The 24470-nt window shown below is 40.4% G+C and overlaps 1 protein-coding gene across 1 annotated transcript in view; it reads right to left on the bottom strand.

Moving 5' to 3' along the window:
- HDAC8 (histone deacetylase 8) overlaps positions 1 to 24470 on the bottom strand; it is a 246415-nt gene that overhangs the window by 148536 nt on the left and 73409 nt on the right. Inside the window, exons 5-7 of the mRNA XM_065900563.1 lie at positions 18518 to 18630; positions 14656 to 14733; positions 13957 to 14065 (exon numbers count right to left, since the gene is read on the bottom strand). Of these exons, the coding sequence (XP_065756635.1) occupies positions 13957 to 14065; positions 14656 to 14733; positions 18518 to 18630 (300 nt within the window). The remainder of the gene's footprint in view (positions 1 to 13956; positions 14066 to 14655; positions 14734 to 18517; positions 18631 to 24470) is intronic.

Below are 24470 nucleotides of genomic sequence, written 5' to 3' on the forward strand. Positions count from 1 at the left end.
TGCTCTATATGTCTAGCCTCATTGCCAGCACCACACTGTCTTGATTACAGTAGCTTTGTAGTAAGTTTTAAAGCTGGGAAGTGCTCCAACCTTGTTCTTCCTTTTCAAGATTTTTTTTGGTTATTCCGGATTGAATTTCTGTATAAATTTTAGGATCAGCTTGTCAATTTCTACAGTCATCTGTGATTTAAAGCTCCATTTTGACTGTGCTGAACCTATCATCTTACCTCTTCTTCAATTCCTTGTCTCTAACAATACCCCATCCTTTCAGTAATCTGTGTTCAAAACTCTGAGGCCCTTTGTGATTCCTCCCTTTCCCTGCTCCTCTTCAGTTACCAGACTTGCACCAATCCCTCTCCTATTCCGTCCTTTCCACTCTCATGCTCTCATGGCAGTACTCTAATCTAGCACTTATGACCTCCTTGTGGATTACACCAATAGCTTCCTAATTAATTTCTCTGCCTCAAGTCTCTTACCTCTCTAATCCAACACCCCCCCACACACCGCCATCAGATTAATTTTCCTTAGGGAAGGTTTTGATCAAGTCACTTCCTTACTCAAAAACGTTCAATATCTCTCCATTGTCTTTAGATGATGCTTAAAATTCTTAGCTTATGATTCAAAGTCCTTCATGATATGATTCCAGCCTACCTTTTGAATCTTATTTTCTAATAACTCCTTAACCTACGTTATTCTGTAGGCAAACTGAATTGTCCATGGTTCACCCCACTTACCTTGCACTTCCTTTTTGTCATGCACTTCCTTGTGCCTGAAAGTCACCTTTCTACATGTCTACATCATATCTATTTTTTAAAGGCTCACTCAAATTCCATCTCCTTCATGAATAAAAAATGATAATAATATCAGCTAACATGTATCGAGTACTTTATTAAAAACTGAGCACTGTTCTATGCACTTTATATGTATTAGCTCATGTGACTCATATCAATTTATAAAATAGGTGTTATCATTAATCCTATTCTATAATGGGGAAACAGCAGCATAGAGAGGTTAAGAAATCTGTACAAGATCACACAGCTATTAAGTGGCAAGCTGGCTTTTGAACCCAGGCCTCCTGGCACCAGTCCATGTTCTAAATCACCACAATATACCTGCTTCCATGATTTACCGTGCATCAGGTGCTTGTTCCAGCCACTTCACACATTATTTTGTATAACAGCAGTAGCAGGCACTGCATTATTATTTTTCGAGTGCTAACCTTAGCTCTAATTATACTATACCCTCATTCTAAAACCTTCGGCAGTTCCCCAAACGCTTGCAGAACATGGTACAAATTTTCATTGCCAAGAATTCCAGGTCCGGCGTGAGGTGATTCCCACCCACTTTTCCGATCTTTGCAAATTGTTCTTCTCATGCACTTGACAGTCCAGACAAACTAAACCATTGCTATTCTCTGTACAGAGCTCAGCCTTTCTGACTTTGATCTTGCTGTACCCTCTGCATAGAGCATCTTCCCCTGCAATCTCATACATTTAAACTTGACCCAGATTTCATAAACACATACACATTTACACACTTTGTAAAGATATAATAATTAGCTACCCTTTAGAAGCCAGGTCAAATGTTACCTCCTCAATTAAGCCCTTTTCTGAAGTATCTTCTCCCTTTGAGTGCCCACTGCATTTTATCTCTTATGGTTCTTATAACTTTCCATGTTTCATTTTATTAGACTGTGTATGAATGTGAATATATATGTATATCTCTCTGTGTATCTATAATTTAAAAATTTCCACCAGCTTCCTTGAGGGTAGGCTTTATACTTTATACATAGGAGGCATTCAATAAATAGTTATTAAATGAATAAATGAATGAAATATCATTCTAGATTGCTTTTGGGAAAGCTTCCCTAACCACTGTAACAGTACTATCTGCTACACTGCAATCATTAATTTTAGGTTTTGGGAAAGTATAAAATCGCTTACCCAGAAAGGAGGGGGAGGACAGGCATCTCATTATACTACATTAGTAACTTCCCTATAAACACATAAGATATTCATTTGAAATGCAATTTTCTTGATGAGAAACCGGATCCCTCAGTATTGAGCAGTCTGCTCTTCAGACAAGGCTATGCAAATGAGGACGAGAGGCTGTGGCAGCTGTTTCTACAGGCATTGATTTGGGGAAGGTGATTGGTGCCGGAGGTGGATAAAAGCCAGGGGTGATGACGTTAACGATGCTTTTAGATAAAAGGAAAAGCCCAAGAACCAAATTGTAGCATTATCCCCTTTTCTTTTATTCCATCAGGGTAGACCACAGCTTCTATGGTGTACCCTTGGGATCATTCACTGGTGCCACTTTACCTCTAATACCAGTGGTGGAACCTGGTTTTGTTTTGTTTGTTTTTAAATACATAAAGTTCTAAAAGATTCCTCTCAGGGAAATGGAATGCCAGAAAGATGGTGTGACAATTATCCTTAATCAATGTTGGTGATAGATTTGGTAACCCAAACTTGCCCCTCTATAGCTAGACCACTGATTGGTGCATGCTCCTAGCAGGTTTGTCTCCTAACTGCTCGCTTGCAAATCAGCCTTGACCAGCCTTATCATCTTTGTATTTTCCAACAAGCACCCTCAGCACCCTCTAGAGACTTCCTCAACAGAGATTAAAGAAATGAGGAATTCAAAGTTGAAAAACCAAGAAGGGCAGGAAATGGAGAGAAGAGAGAAATATTTGCTACTAACACTGTGAGCTTCCAAAGTCAACTTGAGAAAATTTATTGCCAACAGCAAAACCCTTTCTATGATAAACATTTTATGATTTTTTTTTTTTTTTTTTTGTGGTACGCGGGCCTCTCACGGTTGTGGCCTCTCCCGTTGCGGAGCACAGGCTCCGGACGCGCAGGCCCAGCGGCCATGGGTCACGGGCCCAGCCGCTCCGCGGCATGTGGGATCCTCCCGGACCGGGGCACGAACCCGCGTCCCCTGCATCAGCAGGCGGACTCTCAACCACTGCGCCACCAGGGAAGCCCTATGATAAACATTTTAAACCTATTGCATTGTATGGGATTCAGAGGGGGGATTGCGTTAAGGACTCAAAGATGGCTATCAGTCTCAAATGGGAGCTTGTCAACTTTTCACAGGTATTGTCTTCTCTAAATTCCCTCAGTCATATCTCAACTCAGGTACTGCTGACTCATTCTGCAAAAACTCAACCTGCGGGGGATGCAGCATATGGTAAATGCCTCGGGGATTCCTGAATATCTATTACAAATGGTTCAGGGATGCAGGGAACTGGGGTGGGGGGGCTCCCTGAGGTGAGGATGATGTGTCATTTTGTTTGGGGCCATGGGTGCCTCTTGGACATACCCAGAAGACATTTAATTTCCTATAAATCTCTCTTTCTGCTTTTAGCATCAGACAAGGTGTTACTGATTCCATTAACATCTTTAGGATAAAACAAAACAAAACACCCAAAGCTATAAAAGAAAAACAAACAAACCAACCTCAAACCTCTAAACCCCCAACCTTCCCAAACAATCCTCAGATTGCTTTTGCTGTTTTATTTTTTAAGATATAGTTTCTTAATATTTTACAGGGGCATCTTTTCTCTCATTGCTGAGTCCATTATACAGAAACACAGATTCTAATTGGCATCCCTTTCTAACATGCTTTGTAGTAAGTAATTCCACTCATCAATTATGTCACCTTGGCAACAAAAAGGGCTGTGCACTATTTTTAGTTTATTATTACTTATCTTTTTACCTCTTTGAAGTAAACCATTCTCATTCACACAGGGGAAAGTGAGTCATCTAGAATTAAAGGGCGGTAGGCCTAGATTCTAATTCAAATCTAGTGCTCTTTTCACTAAACCCCAGTGCTCTTTGGCTCTTCGCATTCTGAAAGGCCCAAGGCCCTAGGAAGCAGAATATATATTATCTGCGCAGGGGGTGGGGTAGGTGGAGAGGCAGGCTGGTTTGGAGAGCTAAACCGAAACAAACAAACCAAACCAAAACCAAACCAAAAAACCCCAGAATGGAAGAGGGCTTAAAGAATATGAATCCTAAGTCTAGCTATACTAATGACTCTTTACTTGACCTGGGGTAGGTCATTTTACTGCTCTATAACCACCAGGACCCCTCACACAAGCCCAGATTACATTTTGCTATGCATCACATTATTTGGGCATGCCTCATCCACCCCCTTTGCAGCCTCCACAGCATGGAGTTCAGGGAGAACACTGGACTTGGGGGTCAGACAAAGTTGGATCCAGTGCTTGCAATAGCAGCTTGGACAAATCACTTCTCTGAACCGTCTCTGTAAAACGAGAATATTCTCTCCCTCACAGGGTTATTATGAGGATTAAATGATATAACATTTGCAAAAGTCTTCTCCCAGCACCAGGCACATGGTAAGCACTCCCTAATGTTGAATGAATAAATGAATGGCCTTAAGTCAGGCCCTTCGAGTGCTATGTTAATTCCTTCAGCCCACTAGGATATTGTTGAGTTCAGCACAGCACACCATAGCAGTGACTTCCTGAATGGTACTCTAATGTTCCCCAAAGGCAGAGAGAAATTTCAGAGTGTCACTGCCTGGTTATACCTGTTCTGGGAATACAGTAATTCCTTTTCCAGTGCTGCCAATCTATTACCTTTCACCAAACACAAAATTCACTTTAAGAAGGGGCAGAAACACAAGTGCCTTTCTGTTAGATAGAGGTTGGGAGAATATATTATTAAAATTGAAACCGACTTCTCTGATTTCTTAGCAAAAAATCAGATTGGAAGCCAAACAGCTATTTGGCCTTTGCAGACCCTGGATAGTGATGCCCTTGGGGGAAAGGAGAGAGTTGGAGTCATTCCAAACTGTAGTTACAACATTTGTGTGTATATTTACTGCTTGTGCTTATGCTCTCTGCACTTAGTTTTTACTCTCTAAGCCTTGAAGAATTCACAGTTTACCTAGAGCACAGTTTTAATACATACGGGTAGAAATATAGGCCTATATCTCTGTTTCTCATTTCCTAATCATATTTTCTACACTCCCTATATACCTGATACTTCTTTTTTTTCAATTCACTTGCTCTGATTTTTGAACTTAGGTAGACAATAATGATTTGCTAACAATAAACATGCCCCTAGCCCTTCCCTCACCCTTCTTTACCCAGGAGGGCCTCCCTAAGATTCAAAGCCGAAATCCTGCCATATAGTTAGCACCTGGTGCAACTCATCAAAATATAATATCTTTTCCCAGATGATTGGAAATCTCTGCCATGCCGTCACACAATGAGGTGTGCAAGAAAAGAGTTTGGGGATTGATTTTCATCATTAACTTGATATTGCATGGTTTTTGTGGGACTTAAAAATAAATGCATTTTTATTACTTTTAAGTACTGCACATAGACTAACTCCAACTCATCATATTTTAGCAGTTATTTTTCTGGGGCAGGATGTATTTTAAACATGCCTATGTTAGAGTGTCTGGTGGATCATTTAGGATCAGTGTCCTGTTGCTTGATGAAATCCAGATCACTCCAATGAAATCCAGATGGGGAAATTGGGTCTCTGGCAACGGCTGCCAGATCTTCTCCATATGAAATCTCTCTAGTCTGTATGCAAATTCAAAACTCCATATCCTGGAAATCCCAAACCAATCAAGTGGCGCTCCGCTTCTTAGTTACTGGACTAAACATAGGGAAGCGATTCATTCTTCCCTGAGGAAATAAGCATGTCTTACATACATCTATCTTGGCACAAAAAGGGCTGGCTAAGCAAATTAATAGTGTAAACAGGACTGTGCTGGGGAATGTTTGTCCTACTTAAGAGAATAAACTTTTTATGCACTTTTTGCACATCCACTTATATACAAATAATTGATATGCTAATTACAAAGGATTCTTAAAGCCCTTTCCCTGAGGTACTGTACGATGCTGTTAGTCTAGTTTGAATTACTAGCGTGTCCAGTGCTTGAAAATAATAAAAATGTATTTAAAAATATTTCATAATTCAGACTGGCTTTCCTCTTATTAGGCTGAGTTAGTGAGGCTTGCCTATAATTAAATAGGATAGATGTTTTTCTACTTTCATCCCTAATATATTTAAGGTGGTCCCCCTACCACCCTGCCCCAACCCCAGCATCCCTCACCTTCCTCTGCAGGATTCTCCTGCCCAGGGTGAGCATATACAAACCCCTTTGCATCCAGCTCACTCCTCAGCAGCACTTGCACGGTCTCTAGGCAAATGCACATACCCTTTCGCTTTTTAACTTGTTAGCTGGTTATTTGATATGGCTTTCTTTGAGGTGTCTTTTCTTTGGTCCCGCTTTAAGTACCAATGGGTATGGCTCTTTCCTGATGGTTCAGTGGGTAACAGCACATGGAGAGCAAAGCCCGGCCAAACTTAGCATTGGGCCTTTTTGTCAGGTGGGGGACATCAGATTTAACTAAATCTCTGTACAGCCTATGTCAACAGGATACAACAAAGCAGGCAGCTCATCAGTGCTGGCAGCTGCCGGGTGAATGACAGTGTCAGGCACAGTCATTCAGAGCTGTAACCTGTGAGAGTGGAGCGTAAAGGGCAGGTTTTTTAGGCTAGAGCGAGGGGACAGAGCAGTGATGAAGGAACACGAGAGGGGAGAGAATTAGGATGGGGGAGGGGGTACCTGGTGGAGAGAAGCTAAGAGGAGTAATATGAATTTTGATGTTAGAATGTCCCACCAAGCACAGACATATTCAAATTTAGGATTCTTTTCAGGGCAGCCCTACGTTAGAGGGTATAATTCTCAAGTTTTCCATTTATGAGTCAGGTCTTCCTGCCTCTGGGTAGTTTCAGAGCATGTTCTAGCCTCAGAACCTATTACTGCTGTGGAAGAAGAATCAGGTCACTTTCTCCAGGGGGCAGGGATCATTCAGCACTAAGAAGAGAGCAGAGAAGGTACACATCATAGTGACAGAACAAACCCACCGAATTCCAGGAGATGGTCCTCCTGGACTTACATGAAAAAAAATAAATCGCCTAGGAAGACTGCTTAGGGGTAGGGGCTGTCATGGTGTCAGGGCTACTTGGTGCAGGAGTTTAGGAACTTGTCATGAAAGCCACTGGTCGAGCGAGGAAGAAGGATATAAGAACTGTCCTTCTCAGCCACATAGCACAGGGAGATCAGCTCCGTGCTTTGTGACCACCTAGAGGGGTAGGATAGGGAGGATGGGAGGGAGGGAGATGCAAGAGGGAAGAGATATGGGGATATATGTATAGGTATAGCTGATTCACTTTGTTATAAAGCAGAAACTAACACACCATTGTAAAGCAATTATACCCCAATAAAGATGTTAAAAAAAAAAAAAGAACTGTCTTTCTAACCACCTGGATATAAAGCTCAAATGATCAGGTGAGGGAAAAAAAACCAGTTCTCCACTGCCACCCTAACCAAGTACGGGGGGACAAGGCGGGCTCACTGATGGAGGGTTCAGGATAACACAGTCAATTAAGCACAGTAGCCCCCCCCCTCCAAATTATCCTATACTCTTAGGCACTTAATGTCTTTTGAATTTAATATTATATTTTAAAAGACACATCAAATTAGGAACATTAAATGAATGGCCCGCTTTGGTCTCATTTCCACCTGTGCCTAATGTTAACAGTGAATTTAATTAGTGTCTGAGTCATCCATTTTCCAGAAACAACAGGCAATTTGCATCTGCCATACCACACAGAGGCAGAATAGAAGTTTATCAAACAGAACAAAAGCACTGACTACAAATATCTTACTTATGGAGGGCTGAGTTCAACGTTCCAGGCTCATACAAGGAAGTAGCAGCTTCCATGACCTTTATCACTGGGCCATAGTGACCTAGTAATGATCAAGGTGGTATAGGTGTGACCCGACTGAAAAGAGGTAATTTTTTTTTTTTTTTTTGCGGTACGCGGGCCTCTCACCGTTGTGGCCTCTCCCGTTGCGGAGCACAGGCTCTGGACGCGCAGGCCCAGCGGCCATGGCCCACGGGCCCAGCCGCTCTGCGGCATGTGGGATGTTCCCGGACCGGGGCACGAACCCGTGTCCCCCACATCGGCAGGCGGACTCCCAACCACTGCGCCACCAGGGAAGCCCCAAAGAGAGGTAATTTTGTAAAGAATTTTCACCAGCTCTCAGAGTGTAATGAAAATGGGGATGAAGATGGAAGTAAGGCTATATAATTTTTTGTTCTCAAATGCAAATTTCTAAAGAGTTCTTCCCTTCTCATCAGATGAAAGAGAATTTTGAAAAAATTTGTATTGCTTAAAATATTTATGTATGATTATGTGTTCTTATAGGATTTGCCACATCACCAAGCTCAAAGGATTAGGCTATAATCATTGGGTTCTCTTCCACTGAGGATCTATCTACCTGCTTCTAAAACTGAATGATAAGGAATCTGGAGTCCCAAGTGGAAGATAAATTCAAGATGACATCATTATAATGAAAGAAAAACCTATCATCATTAAAACATCTCTTCTTTAAATATAACATTAAAAGTCAATAGGGAAAGAAAACATTTCACTTAAATATCCTTTAGTGATATCCCTTGGTTCTCATTTTATTCCATTGGTATTGGATGAACAAATTATAGCATGGATGGAGAATCTCTACCCTATATGTAGATATGGCCTGCTAGGACCAAGAGATGATATAAATTATGCCTACAGTTGCAAAAATGCATAATGTTAAAAGTCTTTAGCAATACTAGTCCCCCAGAAAACACATGAAAAGAATTGTGTGGGGAGACCTCTATATAATGACATGTGACACTATTCACTTTCTAAAGAAGGAAGTCAGGATTTTCTCTGTTGAAAATAAAGGAAAAAGCAGATTTACAGAATCTCCATGTTTCCAAACTTTAATCAGAAATTTAAAACCTAAGAAGTAAAATCTCACAATATTTATTCTTGTTTTTGATGCATAAAATTACAAATTAAATCCTTAGGATTAAGAGCTTTTTTTTAATTGGCAAAAATCTAAGTTGTACTTTCACAAACATAAGCACAATGGATTGTGTATACTACAGGTCTTGTGGTTCATTTGCATAATCTTAAATGGTTTCTTTTTTTTTAGGACTTTTCTGCAATCCCCGGAGATAAAAATTTCCAAGAAGTCTTGGGGGGTGGTATTTTTTCCTTGTGAAAACATTTCATACTTCCATGTGATACTTTGGGGACAATGTAGCCGATGGTTAATGCTAGCTGTGTGACCTTAAACAAATCAACCTTTCTAAGCTCCAGTTTTCTCATTTATAAGATGGGAATAAGAATACCTACCTTTGCAGGTATTATAGATTGTATATTGCTATAAGTATCAAATGGAAAAAATCAAATAAATGATTAGTACAATTCCTGGCACAGGCAAGTCCTCCCTAGGAGCTAAGCTCCAGGGTGTGGGAACCTCATCTGTTTTGTTTACCACCACCAGTACCTACGTACAGGGCAGGCATGAAGCAGACACTCAATAAATATTTGTCGAATGAATGAATAAAATAGTGTCATTATACTAAAATATAAACAAATCCCCTATGTTGTTGTATTTTGCTCCCCCTTTATTCTTGTTAATTAATGTTTTAAAAATCCTATAAGGTGAGTTGAGGCACTTGATTCTTTTGTAGGAAGGTCAGAGTGGCTTCAGAGAGGTGAATTTTGGCCCCAGACCCATAAGGAATGAATCCTGTGCTTAAAACACTACTGACTTGTATTTCAGGGGCCATGTCAGGCTCTAAGGAAAATTCTCACACAATAAATATAAACCACAGAGACACTATGTGGTTTTTTTTCTCTTCCTCATTGAATAGCAGCAGAGCTCAGTATAGATGGAAGAAGGAATTCCCCACAGGAATAAAAGCTTGGGTTTAAATGAGCTATTCCTTTAATGAGCTTGCTGTTGTCCTAGAGAACAAGTTCTTTCTGAATAGGCTATCCTGGTTATCCTGGTCCAAGCACAGTAGAATCATTTGAAAAAAACAGTTGAAGGGCTATAAAAATTATTTAAAATAGAAAAGTATAATATTTCTCTCATAAAAGAAAGGAGGCAAAAATATTATTTTTGTTGTTGTTGCTTCTTTTAACTTCCGGAATCCCTGAAGTTTTCTTTAGGTCAATGGTCTTTGATGGCAAAAAAAGGTTTCTTTTAATTTTGAGTTATAGAATATAAGCCATAGGACTCAAGGTAAACAGGCCAAATACAGGAAGATTCTTATTTTAATAACTACTACTGTGAACCCTAGTTCACTAGAATAAGATTATTTCTTTGGTTGGTCTGATAGCTCTTACTAGCAAAGTTTTGCATATGTGGATATAAAGACTACTATTGATTGAGAAGCCCTGCTTAATAGGGCCTTTCATAAGTCCTATTCATTGAGAAGCCTGTTTAACAATGTGTTTTCCTTTTGGTGAAATATTTATGCAGTGTCTGTACTTAATTATTTTACAAAGTTGAATATTCTTAACAAAATGTGAGGTTTCTTCCCCCAAATATTGTGTCAACTTTAGTATGCTTTGTATCCATACATACCATAAGTACCATATATATAGCTTTCCTATGAGATATATCCCAATAACTGGACATTTAGTAAAGAATGCTTTCTGGCTGTTAGGGCTGTAAAATTATAGGTAGGATACAAACTAAGAAGTTTAGACACAACTCTGAAATTCTTCTTCAAGTTATGCATATGTCATGACAGCTCACAGTGGGCAAGTAGTTTGGTCATCCTGCAAGATTTAAGGGTTCAGAGAGGTACCCCTCTTGAACCAACCGCAAGAAGTACTGGTTATTTGTCCTTTTCTCCTAGACTCCTTAACTATAAATGTTCCCAAAGTCATCAACACAGCCTTCTGGGTAGTAGCTTAAACATTATTAAGATTATCTCATATTGCATTCAAATACAATTAGAGAGCAAACAGGTTAAACAAAGGCAGAGCAGTATTTTCTCTTTCAGATGACAGAGGCTGGGAATTAGCAAACGGTCCTTTTGGCAAAACAGCTTTCCTCTCCCATCAAACTTTGCCTTTATATAAATTATGGGAAGTTTTTGGGAATAGTGACCCTTGCCCTTCTAAATTAGCATGGAACCTAGGGAGCTGTCACTGTGAAATTGTCTTTTTCATAAAATGGAGCTTTTAGTGCTGAAAACCTTCAGGTAAAGATTCCATTTCCAGTCTATTAAAAAGGAAACCCTAAGACATTTTTTTTAAATAAAGAGAGTATATTCAACCTTAAGATGAAACCATTAAGTTCCTGCCTAGCTGGCAAAGTGAAAAAAGGCTACAGCAGAGGAAAAAGACATAAGGAAAAAAGGAAGAAAAGAAGGAAGGAAGGGAAAGAAAAAGGGCTCCTGAATCCCACAGGGAGATGTAGTTCAGGAGCAAATTAGTGGCAAACGAAAATTAGAGCATCTTGTAAGTGAACCAGCAATAAGAGGTCCTTTATTTATCACAGGTAAGAAGTGAGCCAGAAAACCAGTGGGCTCATAGAACAAAAAGGATGAAAAAGAGATTGCAGATGAACTGAATGACCTTTTTACACAAGTGAGCTATTTCCGTCTACTCTGTCTTTTGAGGTAGGCAGATGAGCCAGATGTCATAATGGTAAATGAACAAGACATTCTGGTTCTAAGCAACAAACTAGAAATAGTCAAAAACATAATGACTGGGACTAAGCGATACAGTTACTAGGGCTGACCCTCTGCAAAACTATTTAGGTGGCAAAGATTGTTTTCTTGTTTGTGCCCCTTTCCCATTACTGCTCCTCTGAATGCTCAGGGTGCTCACGCTCTAATCCTTTCAAAATCTGCTGTCAAGAAAAGCTCTGTGGAACCGTACATCCATGGCAGAATTAGGGTAAGGAGGAGAGGTTCCATTTTAAGGCCTATTTCTAATTGTAGAATAAAAGTGTGTTTCCTGTTAAAGGAATTTCAGATATTAGTCCAACAGATGGGAGAGATGTTTGGGTCAGAAAGCCTTCTTGGCACCCTTGGAATCAGAACTGCCTTCATGCAACACCCTGACCACATGACTTCTGAAAGAAGTCAAAGGGAAAAATGATTGTCCCTCTAATCAAAACCTGGAGCCTGTTATTCTGGGTGATCGCTGTGAGGTTTGCCGGTGCGGCTCCACAGGTAAAACGGGCCCTGGGAACTATAAACTGACGAGTGTCTGGTACTCTGGTAGGCAAGCTAGAAGAATCTTTAATAAACGCTGGCTATCTGAACACTGGGGTGGAGGCGGCAACATGGTTTCTGTAAAGGGAAATCATGTGTGATCCTCCACGGAGCTTTTCTTTGGGGCTAAACTCATTTTTAAAATGTTCAATTAAGTTTGATACCAAGGCTGTTTTTAAACATGAAATTCTATGGGATTACAATTTTTAAAAATCATGTAGTAGGAACTGGTTTAGAGAGAGAAAGCAAATTTAGGGGAGAAACAGACATTTTTCTGATTGAAGAAGGGTAAGTAGTAGACTGGCTTGGGGGGGGGCACTGGGAAATCCTCAAGTCTGCAGATGATACTCAGCTTTTCTGGGCAGTGAAATGCCAAGGTGATGGGGAGAAAGGAAGACCTCAGGAGGTTTTATGACTGGCAGATGAGCTTCAATAGGGGCACATGTAAGGTAATCCATTTAGGGAAGGCCAGAGATTACAAACTACACTTGCAGGATGATGAGTGCTGACCTTTCAATTAAGGTCCAGGAAAAAGCTCTAGGACACCCCGTGGACAGAGCACTGAAGAGAACAACCTATTTTCCTGATATGGCAAAAAAAAAAAAAAAAAAAAGGCAACAAAATGTTGGGCACTGTCAATAAGGGGATTAAAAGAAAAACAAAATAATTCTCCTTTTACATAGAACTACAGGACATTTTTGGTAAAGTTACGTAAGCAGCTCTGATCTGCACATATCAAGAAGGACAGAACAGAGCCCAAGAGGAACAAAGAAGGGCAATTAAAACCATCAATGGCAGGCTCAAAAAAAAAAAAAAAAAAGAAAGAAAAAGAGGCCTTTTCAGTCTGACAATGCAGAGGTAGCCAGGGGACATGATCAAAATATGAAGAGGCTAGGGCTGCTGCTGATGACCCAGCTTGCCAAAACTCTTGAGCTAAGAGGCACCTTTGAAGCATAAAGTTTTTATTTTTTAATACTTCTACTTTGTTTATACAACTGCCAGTGATGACGGCCAGTGCAGGCTCCTTTGGGAAGTCCCTGTTTCCACCAGAAGGTTGGGAGAAATCTGAGCCGAGTGGGAGAGGGATCAAAAGCACCTCAATCCCCTCAACCTTAAGTAATGTTGACTTGCTGACTTCTAGTCAGACTCACTTTCTCTACTGCCAATGTCAGCAGCGAATTTGTACCTGACCAATCTCAATTTTCACAAATATGAGTTTAGCTACCCTCTTCCCCATTCCGTAGGGCTTTTCAGCCCCAATGGTCTGATCTACACAGTGGCACCAAACTGTCTGCCTACAAGTGGCTGTAATGTAATCCTTAACCATAGCGCAAAAAGAACAGATTTCTGACTCCAATTTTAATACAACGGATAGAACTCAAGAACTCGTAATAAAGAACTCTCTAATATTCACACCAGTGGATGGAAGCAGATCTCCATAACGGAAAGCCGAAACTGACCCTCCCAGGCTAATGAAATCATATTATATGCAGGTTTTAGCTAAGAAACTAGTAGACAAGGGATTCCCCAGGACAGCTGAGAAGCTCTGCTCTTGGGAAGGCCTTAATCATACAGAGTGGCAGGTAAGATCAAACTGAGAGTGTGGCTCTGGTCCAAACACTCTGCTCTCCCAGACAGGGGATGGTTACCTGATCAAATAAGCATAGTGAGCAGTGTACAAAAGCTATGTGAGTTTATAGTAGCTTTTTAATTTTTTTCAAATGGTTCTTTGAAAACAAGAATTCTGTGGGATTGGGGGCCATTGCATCCTACAGAAAAGTAATGCACTTGTTACTGGCTCAGCACTGCAGCCATACCTTTCGCAGATGTGGTAATATTTCTCATCCTGTATGCCATCCTGAATGGGCACATTTACACTGTAGTACCGTCCCTTCCCTAGGCCGACATCAGACACATCACCTGTTCCTGTCAAAGAGAGGAACACGGAGAACAGTTTTAAGAACCTGAGAATTAGAAAACTTGAAGGCTTCTCTGATAGCAATTCAGAAAATCAAAAGGTCAATTAGCAGAACAATCTTGAATGAATGATGGTTTCTAAGGGAATGAAATTAAAAAAAAAACTGTTGTAAACAGTGTTGGGGAAGTAGGAAAACTGTTAAGAAAATGGGAAAACCTTAGTCTCCATCTTGCTGGATCAAATGAACAAAAAAAATAGAGATTAACTTCTTCACTAGATTTTTCATACGACTCAGATTGACATAATACTAATATATCATCGCACTTATCAGGATGTTGAGGGTTACACAGGCTACCTGATAGTACTGTAAGTGTAAGTGAGCTGTCTATTGACAGTCCATGAAAATCATCTGGAAAAAGCAGCAGCATTACATTCCTTTTATCGCTGTCACCTGAAATGACCTATGTTAAATGTTTTGCATGGAGTAGCACCAATATGGCATTCACAGCACGCAGCTATCGAAATACAAGATATAAGAAATGTATAGAACTGCAGTATTTATTCCTCAAATGTAATACTGAGCACACAGATCACTTGCCTGGGAAAAATCCTGGGGAGAATTTGTGCAGGGACACCGTCATGACTTTGGAGGTGAAACTGAAGGCATCTTCTACACCTACCAGAGAAAGAAATGGCAGAAGAATCACTTCAGATATACAAATCTCTGTTTTCAACAACTGAAACTCTAGAAAGCAGCTGTGGGAAGGAAGAGAGAGGAGAAGGTAGCAATAATAAAGCTAGCAAGCTGAGGAATAAAAGTAACAAAACTCTGGTCTTGGATCTCTGTCATTATAAGATGAGGTAGAACTCTGGCCTCAAGCGAAGTTTGGGGTTCCCTTTCAAATTCACTCAAGCTAAAGCTGGACATTTCCAAGCAATGGGGATGCGCAGGCTCTCTTTGACAACCTGTTCTAAAAGGTGGGGAAGGGCTGGAGCTCATAATTGAGGCATTGTCAACAGAGCTGCATAAAGGAAACTGGCACCATCTTGGAAGTTTTATGTTTTGTTTCAGTGGTTCTAAGTTAAATTCTTGGGATTTTTTTCAAAGAAGTACAATGTGGCAACCCTTTGAAAAACATGACCAATACGAACATTAGGCATTACATAGTGAAAACCTAATTATAAAATGCCTCTCTATAATACAGATTTGGTTATAAATGCAGTTCACCCAAAGTTCCGCGTGTACTAAGTAACTTATAGTACATGCTTCTGGCTAAAACATGGAAGTAGCCCTTAATAGCAGCTTGAATGACAGCTTTTTAAAGCCTGGAGAAAGACAGGAGGAAAAACTTCTAGAAAGGAGTCTCCTTTCCATTTTAACAGTCAGAAAATGAAGAAAGGCCTGGGAGATAGAAGATGTCTCTAACAAGCCACTACTTATTCAGATAAACATGCTGCCCACCTCTACACTTTTCCTCCCAGAACCACATAATTGTCATACTGTATTCAGATAATCCGTTTGTAAAATGGAAGAACTCTTAGCAAATTCATGTATTACCCTCTTTGATACTTTGAATAAAGAAATTGTCTCTGTTTACTTAATGCTTTCAGGCTTCATTAGAGGCCAACAGAGACCTTAAAAAAATATTGACTCTATTTGTATATCACAGGTATGTTTGAATTTCCCAAGCCTTATGTTTTGCCCTGGGGAGGCAGTTAAAACCAGTTAAAGGCTCCAGGTACAAGGCATTAGGTAAACAAAATAAAACAAAAGAAAATAAATTAAAATAGCATTTTAACTTAGAAACGGAAGTATAGACAAGGATAATTCATGAAAATCCTGATTATTTATCCATCCAGAAAGGTGGTACAAATTTATACTTCTCTCAATGGTGTGTAAGAGTGCCCGTTTTCTGACATCATGACTGACACTGGGTATCATTATTCTTTTTAATCTTAGGCAGAAAGAACCGTCTTGTTCTAATTTGCATTTCTCTGAGTCTTATAGTGTTGAGCACCTTTTCATATGTTTAGTAGCCATTTGTATCACTTCTCATGGGAGATGCCATTAGGTGTTGTTAGAAAATCATACTTTAAGAAAGGACATAGACAAAGGGGAGGGTATGGGGCTCGCTGTGAAAGTGAAGAGTGGTTAGGTAGCTGAAAGAAGGTGAAGATGGGGTAGGGGTGCTGCTGAGGCCACCGCAGGATGCCAGTTATAGAATCATGGGAGATTTAAAATAAACCAAATGTGTAAGAGTTTGGAGGTGGGGCAGGGGTCACTGGAAGGGAGGTGCTGAAGAGGGGAAATAAACCGAAATGAAACACACCATAAAAGTTGGCTAAAACAGGAAACTATAAATGGTATAGAAATAACATTGCAAATGGAAAGAATGGTTTCAGGTGACAGTCTTCTTTCATTCTTACATGGTTCAATAGACTTGATTCTATTCTTGAACTCTGATACTAAGAGTTTGAATTTCATAATCACTCATTCATTCAACAAATATTTTACTAAACTACTACTACAGGCATAGGTCTGTTTGTTCCTGCCACTGCATAGGACAGAAAGAAGTAAATAACTTGATCTCTGCTCTGGAGGAACCGAAAGTTTCTATGGGAGGAGAAGCCATATACACATTAAAGAATTCGCTCACAATATAAGACAATATATAATTAAATATCAAATCAGTGATAGAAACAATACAGGACAATACAGTGAACAGGGGGAGAGACCACTTGGGCTGGAGTGGTCGGGACAGATCTGCTACCAACTTGAGCTCTTGGGTAGAACCTGAAGATGAAAAAGGGGAAAAGAATACAAAACTAAGTTAGGAAAAAGTACCGCAAAGTCAGGGAGGAGGGAACAGTGAGACGTGTCTGGGCATCACTGAATAGAGTAGCCTGGACAGCAAGTAGTAAGAGAGAAGGCTGGAGAGAGGAGGTGAGGCCTCTTTGAGGCAGGCCTTGAAAGACAGGGCAAATAATGTGGACTTTACCTTGAAGAACACTGGTTTTCAAAGTGTAGCCTGTGGAACAACTGGGGTGATATTAATATGGAGATTTCCAGGTTCCATACCAGACCTACTAAATCTGAATATCTGGTGGATGTGGCCCAGGAATCTGCATTTTAAAACAAGTTCTCCCCACCGCCAGGTCATCCTGATCAACATTCAAGTTTGAGAACCATTGCTATAGGCCGAGGTTTAGCAAACCAAGTGGCTACATAGTAAATATTTTAGGCTTTGAAAACTACATGGTCTTTATTGTATTTTTTTCTGCTCTACAACCTTGTAAAATGTAAAAAACCATTCTTAGCTCTCTGGTCATACAAAAACAAGCCACCGGCCAAATGTTACCCTTGTTATAGGCAATAAGAGCCTCTGAAGGGTTTTGAGCAAGGCTGGATTCTGCATTGGCTAAGTATTCAGATATTCATTGGACATGGTTCTCAAAGTAGTGTGTTGGCTGTTTTAACCCTTCTCACTTCTCTCTGTTACCTTTAATTTTCTGTCACCATTCCATGGAAGTGTCCATCTAGCTGAACTCCTTGGGAGGTCTCTCCCACAATTTCTTCCTTTTTCTGTTTTGGCAGCAGAGCTGACCCTAGCTTCCATCACATACTATTCTTTTCATCTCTTATGCCTTGGTTTTGTTAGTTTGTCTCAAAAGATCCCTGGAAACAGGGAAGCAGGAATCACTGATGTGGGGGCAGGGAGGGAATATCCTTAACTAATTTGACTGGATAAGTGTCCTAGATCGATGGAAATATGTGTCATACACAGGCTATAGTAAAGAAACAGAATGAGGGTAACTGTCACTGCAGCTCTATGTTCTAGATGAAAAGTACACAGGAGGGCTTAATACATCCTTTTAGTGAAGTCTTCTAAGAGAGGATTAATGGGGTTAAGGCAAATTGCTAGAGTCTACTGCTATTAAAAGTTAGAGAAGGTGCCCTGAGTTTGTGCAGGACTAAATATTTTAGCAATACAAAGCAAGTAGCACAGATTCTGATCTCTGCATGAGTTGGTATCCCTATTGGTGAAAAATTCAGAATGTTAGTCCACCATGCACCTCTTCTATTTTAAGAGAAGCATCAGGACTCTGACTGCAGATTTCATTTAGAACCTATGGAAGTGGACTGAGGGAGGTCACTAAGCACTGGAGTAAACACTAGGAAATCTTACCCTGATTTCCACTTCTTAAAGTTCTCTACTGGAGAGCTTTGCTACTGGAGGAGAGGGGAGGAGAAATTACAAGAATCTGGTATTTTAAAGCAGCTTGGTCATCACAGGAGGCATTGCATCAGTTAAAAGAATCTCTACCTACTTGAGGATTCTGGATTAGGAAAATTTCAATTGCAAGAGGCATTTCTCCTGTTACCAGTTGCCTAGAAGCAGCTTTACTGATAAAAACCTGCAGTCCTAGCAGCGAAGCACCTTTGAAAGTGAAGGGCTTACCATCTCCGTGGTGCAGATCCAAATCCACATAGAGAATACGGTCAAATTTCCGTCGTAATCGTAATATTCCCAGGACAGCATCATTGAGGTAACAAAAACCAGATGCTTCATCTCTGCAAGAAAACAAGTTGCTACAGCCAACAGCCACAAGCAATCCAAGGGAGTCTTTAGCCAAGGATCTAACCCTTGAGATCTGTTCCCTTACAATTTCCCCTTCTTTTAAAAAAAACAAAAATCTACCTAAGAACATTATATGGTGAATGGCCCAGAGTGATCAGGGAATGAAGTGTTTTGGTAAAGTAAATATTCAGGTTGATTGGTAATATTTCCTATTCGGGATCCCTGATTTTCAAAGATTTAAAACATCATAACTATATTGAACAAAACAGAACCTTTCTCTAATGATTCAGAAATCATTTTTAAAAATTGTAGTATCCTGGGGTCATCATGATGGACACTGATGACTACTTATAGGAGTTTAAGAAAGCTAGAATCTAGAAGGGGCTTTAAAGACTATCTTGCTCAGCCATATGTAGAAGATGTTGGTGACTTGATTTCTCAGTACTGACCCTATGACATAACCTAGAATTTCTTTTTTTTTGTGAGTAAGTCTTGGCACTCGTTGCTCATAAAAGCTGAGTGGAGAATGTACAAATGCATGACCTCCTGGGCAGTGCAGTGTGGTTGCCTTTCTGTATATGCAATTATTACAATGGTGATTGAAGCAGCCTCTTCTAAAGTTATTTTGTCTCCTTCACTAAAGTTGTCTTCACTGACTTCACTGATGTCCTTTACCGTTTTTGCTATCACTGATACTGTGTCGCTTTAAACTCCTGTCAACATTAACCTAGTCTTTTATTGCGCTTCCATTAAGCCGTGTTGAGTAGATGTAAAAGAACATTATCATCAAACGTGTTATAATTTGTTTTTAAGGCCTCATCTTAAATGCTTCAGTTTCTTTTGCTTCCACAGACACTTTGAACATTCAGCCCATTTTTTCCTATGTTCTCCCTGATATTTTATTTGAAACAGAATTCTAGGCATGAGCATCATTGAAAATGGCATCTTTGTTACTATGAGATTGTAAGGTCTTTTTATTGCCTACACAATGCATAAACTCCTTCATGAAATCTCTTCCATAATATTTCATATTCTGAACAATGCCCTGGTTCACAAGCTGAGTCAATGAGACAGGTACACCAGACAGCAGGAAGTTGGTAAAAATACCAGTAGATACAGACTTTGCTCATGAAGGTGAACTCAGCGATCACCTAAGCAAAAGAATAGGTTGGCATTATGTATGCAAGCAGAAAGAAACCAATTAGAGAAAAAGGTTTGTCCATCCCTGAATTCCCTGTAAACAAGAGTTAAATATGTAACTTTAAAAGTTCTTGGATGCTTATTTCCAATTATGAAAAGCTTACAATTTATATATCTACTTACTATCTTAGCACATCAAAAAAGAAATAATGTCTTTCTACTGAAGTCAATAACTTTTGGGTAGTTGGGATGGAACACTGTTAGGCAAAAAGAGGAGGGCATTGGGGAAGAGGAGAAATACAAATCAGTATGACATACTTCCTTCCCTCAGAGAGCCTACAATTAAGTTAGGGAACCAAGTCATAAGCACAGAAAAACAAAAGCAAAAAACAAACAAAAACGGCAAGCAGAAATAGTATGGCATACAAAAGAGAATACAGAGAAATTCCATAGACAGAATTGACAAAGCAGAGTCATGTCATTGACAGTATTGAACTTTGAGCCCCATGCTTTTAGAAATCAGCATTGGTAGGAAACCCCTCACCCTTTTGTGTTCTGAGAAACAGTTAACTGCAAAAGACCACATTGTCCTGACATATTCCAGAAAGGACCATTTTCAGGGGGGACCTTCAAGAGGCGGAGGAATAAGATGTGGAGATCACTTTCCTCCCCACAAAGACATCAAAAATACATCTACATGTGGAACAACTCTGACAGAACACTTACTGAATGCTAGCAGAAGACCTCAGACCTCCCAAAAGGCAAGAAACTCCCCATGTACTTGGGTAGGGCAAAAGAAAAAAGAGAGACAAAAGAATAGGGATGGGACCTGCACCTCTGGGAGGGAGCTGTGAAGGAGGAAAAGTTTCCACACATTAGGAAGACCCTTCACTGGAGGAGATGGGGGTGGGCGGCGGCGGTGGGGGGGGAAGCTTCAGAGCCACGGAGGAGAGAGCAGCAACAGGGGTGCAGAGGGCAAAGCGGAGAGATTCCCACACAGAGAATGGGTGCCGACCAGCACTCACCAGCCTGAGAGGCTTGTCTGCTCACCACTGTGGCGGGTAGGGGCTGGGAGCTGAGGCTCAACCTTCGGAGTTCAGATCCCAGGGAGAGGACTGGGGTTGGCTGCGTGAACACAGCCTGAAGGGGGCTAGTGCACACAAGCTAGCCAGGAGGGACTCTGGGGAAAAAGTGTGCACCTGCCTAAGAGGCAAGAGACCATTGTTTCAGGGTGTGCAAGGAGAGGGGATTCCTTTCCTGTCTGCCCACAGAAGGCAGAGCACTGCTTAAATGAGCTCCAGAGATGGGCGTGAGCCACGGCTATAAGCTCGGACCCCAGAGACGAGCATGAAATGCTAATGCTGCTGCTGCAGCCACCAAGAATCCTGTGTGCAAGCACAGGTCACTACCCACAACACCCCCGCTGCCCCACGAGCCTGTGCAGCCCGCCAATGCCAGGGTCCCATGATCCAGGGACAACTTCCCCAGGACAACACATGGCACACCTCAGGCAGCTGTAACGTCATGCTGGCCTCTGCCACCACAGGCTCACCTGGCATTCCAATTATAACTACTGTACCCCTCCCTCCCCCGGGCCTGAATGAACAAGAGCCCCCTAATCAGCCGCTGCGTTAACCCCATCCTGTCTGGGTGGGGACAGATGCCTGAGGACGGCCTACATGCAGAGATGGGGCCAAAACCAAAGCTGAACCCCAGGAGCTGTGTGAACAAAGAAGAGAAATGGAAATTTCTCCATGCAGCCTCACGAGCAGTGGATTAAATCCCCACAATCAACTTAATTTACCGTGCATCTGTGGAATACCTGAATTGACAATGAAACATCCCAAAATTGAGGCGGTGGACTTTGGGAGAAACTGTAGATGTGGGGATTGCTGTCTGTGACTGATTTGTTTCTGATTTTTATGTTTATCTTAGTTTAGTTTTTAGCGCTTGCTATTATTGGTGGATTTCTTTATTGGTTTGGTTGCTCTCTTCTTTTTTATTATTATTATAATTTTTATTTAAATAATTAAAAAAATATCATTATTATTTTTTCTTTCTTTTTTTTCTCCCTTTTTTTCTGAGCCATGTGGCTGATAGGATCCTGGTACTCGGGCTTGGTGTCAGGACTGAGCCCCTGCGGTGGGAGAGCCAAGTTCAGGACATTGGACCACCAGAGACCTCCCGGCCCCATGTAATATCAATTGGTGATAGCTCCATCTCAATGCTAAGACCCAGCGCCACCCAACGGCCAGCAAGCTCCAGTGCTGGATGCCCCACGCCAAACAACTAGCAAGACAGGAACACAACCCCACCCATTAGCAGAGAGGCTGCCTAAAATCATAATAAGTTTACAGACACCCCAAAACACACCACCAGACATGTCCCTGCCCACCAGAAAGACAAGATCCAGCCCCACCCACCAGAACAAACGAACCAGTAGCCTCCACCAGGAAACCTACACTAGCAACTGAACAAACCTCACCCACTGTGGGCAGACACCAAAAACAATAGGAACTACAAACCTGCAGCCTACAAAAAGGAAACCACAAACACAGTAAGTTAAACAAAATAAGAAGACAGAGAAATATGCAGCAGATGAAGGAGCAAGGTAAAAACCCACCAGACCAAACAAATGAAGAGGAAATAGGCAGTCTACCTGAAAAAGAATTCAGAGTAATGATAGGAAAGATGATGCAAAATCTTGGAAATAGAGTGCAGAAAATAAAAGAAACGTTTAACAAGGACCTAGAAGAACTAAAGAGCAAACAAACAATGATGAACAACACAAGAAAAAAAAATTTAACTTCTCTAGCAGTAATCAATAGCAGAAAACCTGAGGTAGAAGAATGGATAAGTGACCTGGAAGATAAAATAGTGGAAATAACTACTGCAGAGCAGAATAAAGAAAAAAGAACAAAAAGAATTGAAGACAGTCTCAGAGAACTCTGGAACAACATTAAACACACCAACATTCGAATAATAGGGGTCCCAGAAGAAGACAAAAAGAAAGGGTCTGAGAAAATATTTGAAGAGATTATAGCTGAAAATTTCCCTAACATGGGAAAGGAAATAGTCAATCAAGTCCAGGAAGTGCAGAGAGTCCCATACAGGATAAATCCAAGGAGAAACACACCAAGACACATATTAATCAAACTATCAAAAATTAAATACAAACAAAAAATACTAAAAGCAGCAAGGGAAAAGCAACATATAACATACAAGTGAACCCTCATAAGGTCAACAGCGGATCTCTCAGCAGAAACTCTGCAAGCCAGAAGGGACTGGCAGGACATATTTAAAGTGATGAAGGAAAAAAACCTACAACCAAGATTACTCTATCCAGCAAGGATCTCATTCAGATTTGATGGAGAAATTAAAAGCTTTACAGACAAGCAAAAGCTAAGAGAATTCAGCACTACCAAACCAGCTTTACAACAAATGCTAAAGGAACTTCTCTAGGCAGGAAACACAAGACAAGGAAAAGACATACAACAACAAACCCAAAACAATTAAGAACATGGTAATAGGAGCATACATATCAATAATTACCTTAAATGTAAATGGATTAAATGCTGCAACCAAAAGACAAAGACTGGCTAAATGGATACAAAAACAGGACCCATATATATGCCATCTACAAGAGACCCATTTCAGACCTAGGGACACATACAGACTGAAAGTGAGGGGATGGAAAACATATTCCATGAAAATGGAAAGCAAAAGAAAGCTGGAGTAGCAATTCTCATATCAGACAAAATAGACTTTAAAATAAAGACTATTACAAGAGACAGAGAAGGACACTACATAAAGATCAAGGGATCAATCCAAAAAGAAGATATAACAACTGTAAATATTTATGCACCCAACATAGGAGCACCTCATACATAAGGCAAATACTAACAGCCATAAAAGGGGAAATCAACGGGAACAAAATCATAGGAGGGGACTTTAACACCCCACTTTCACCAATGGACATATCATCCAAAATGAAAATAAATAAGGAAACACAAGCTTTAAATGACACATTAAACAAGATGGACTTAATTGATATTTATAGGACATTCCATCCAAAAACAACAGAATACACATTCCTCTCAAGTGCTCATGAAACATTCTCCAGGATAGATCATATCTTGGGTCACAAATCAAGCCTTGGTAAATTTAAGAAAACTGAAATCGTATCAAGTATCTATTCCGACCACAACGCTATGAGACTAGATATCAATTACAGGAAAAAAACCGTAAAAAATACAAACACAGGGAGGCAAAACCATACCTTACTAAATAACCAAGAGATCACTGAAGAAATCAAAGAGGATACTAAAAAACACCTAGAAACAAATGACAATGCAAACACAATGACCCAAAACCTATGGGATGCAGCAAAAGCAGTTCTAAGAGGGAAGTTTATAGCAATACACTCTTACCTCAGAAAAAAGAAAAATCTCAAATAAACAACCTAACCTTAACCTAAATCATTAGACAAAGAAGAACAAAAAACCCCCAAAGTTAGCAGAAGGAAAGAAATCATAAAGATCAGATCAGAAATAAATGAAAAAGAAATGAAGGAAACAATAGCAAAAATCAATAAAACTAAAAGATGGTTCATTGAGAAGATAAACAAAATTGATAAACCATTAGCCAGCCTCATCAAGAAAAAAAGGGAGAAGACTCAAATCAATAGAATTAG

This window comes from Phocoena phocoena, chromosome X (assembly GCF_963924675.1).
Source record: "Phocoena phocoena chromosome X, mPhoPho1.1, whole genome shotgun sequence".
In the NCBI taxonomy this organism is placed as follows: domain Eukaryota; kingdom Metazoa; phylum Chordata; class Mammalia; order Artiodactyla; family Phocoenidae; genus Phocoena; species Phocoena phocoena.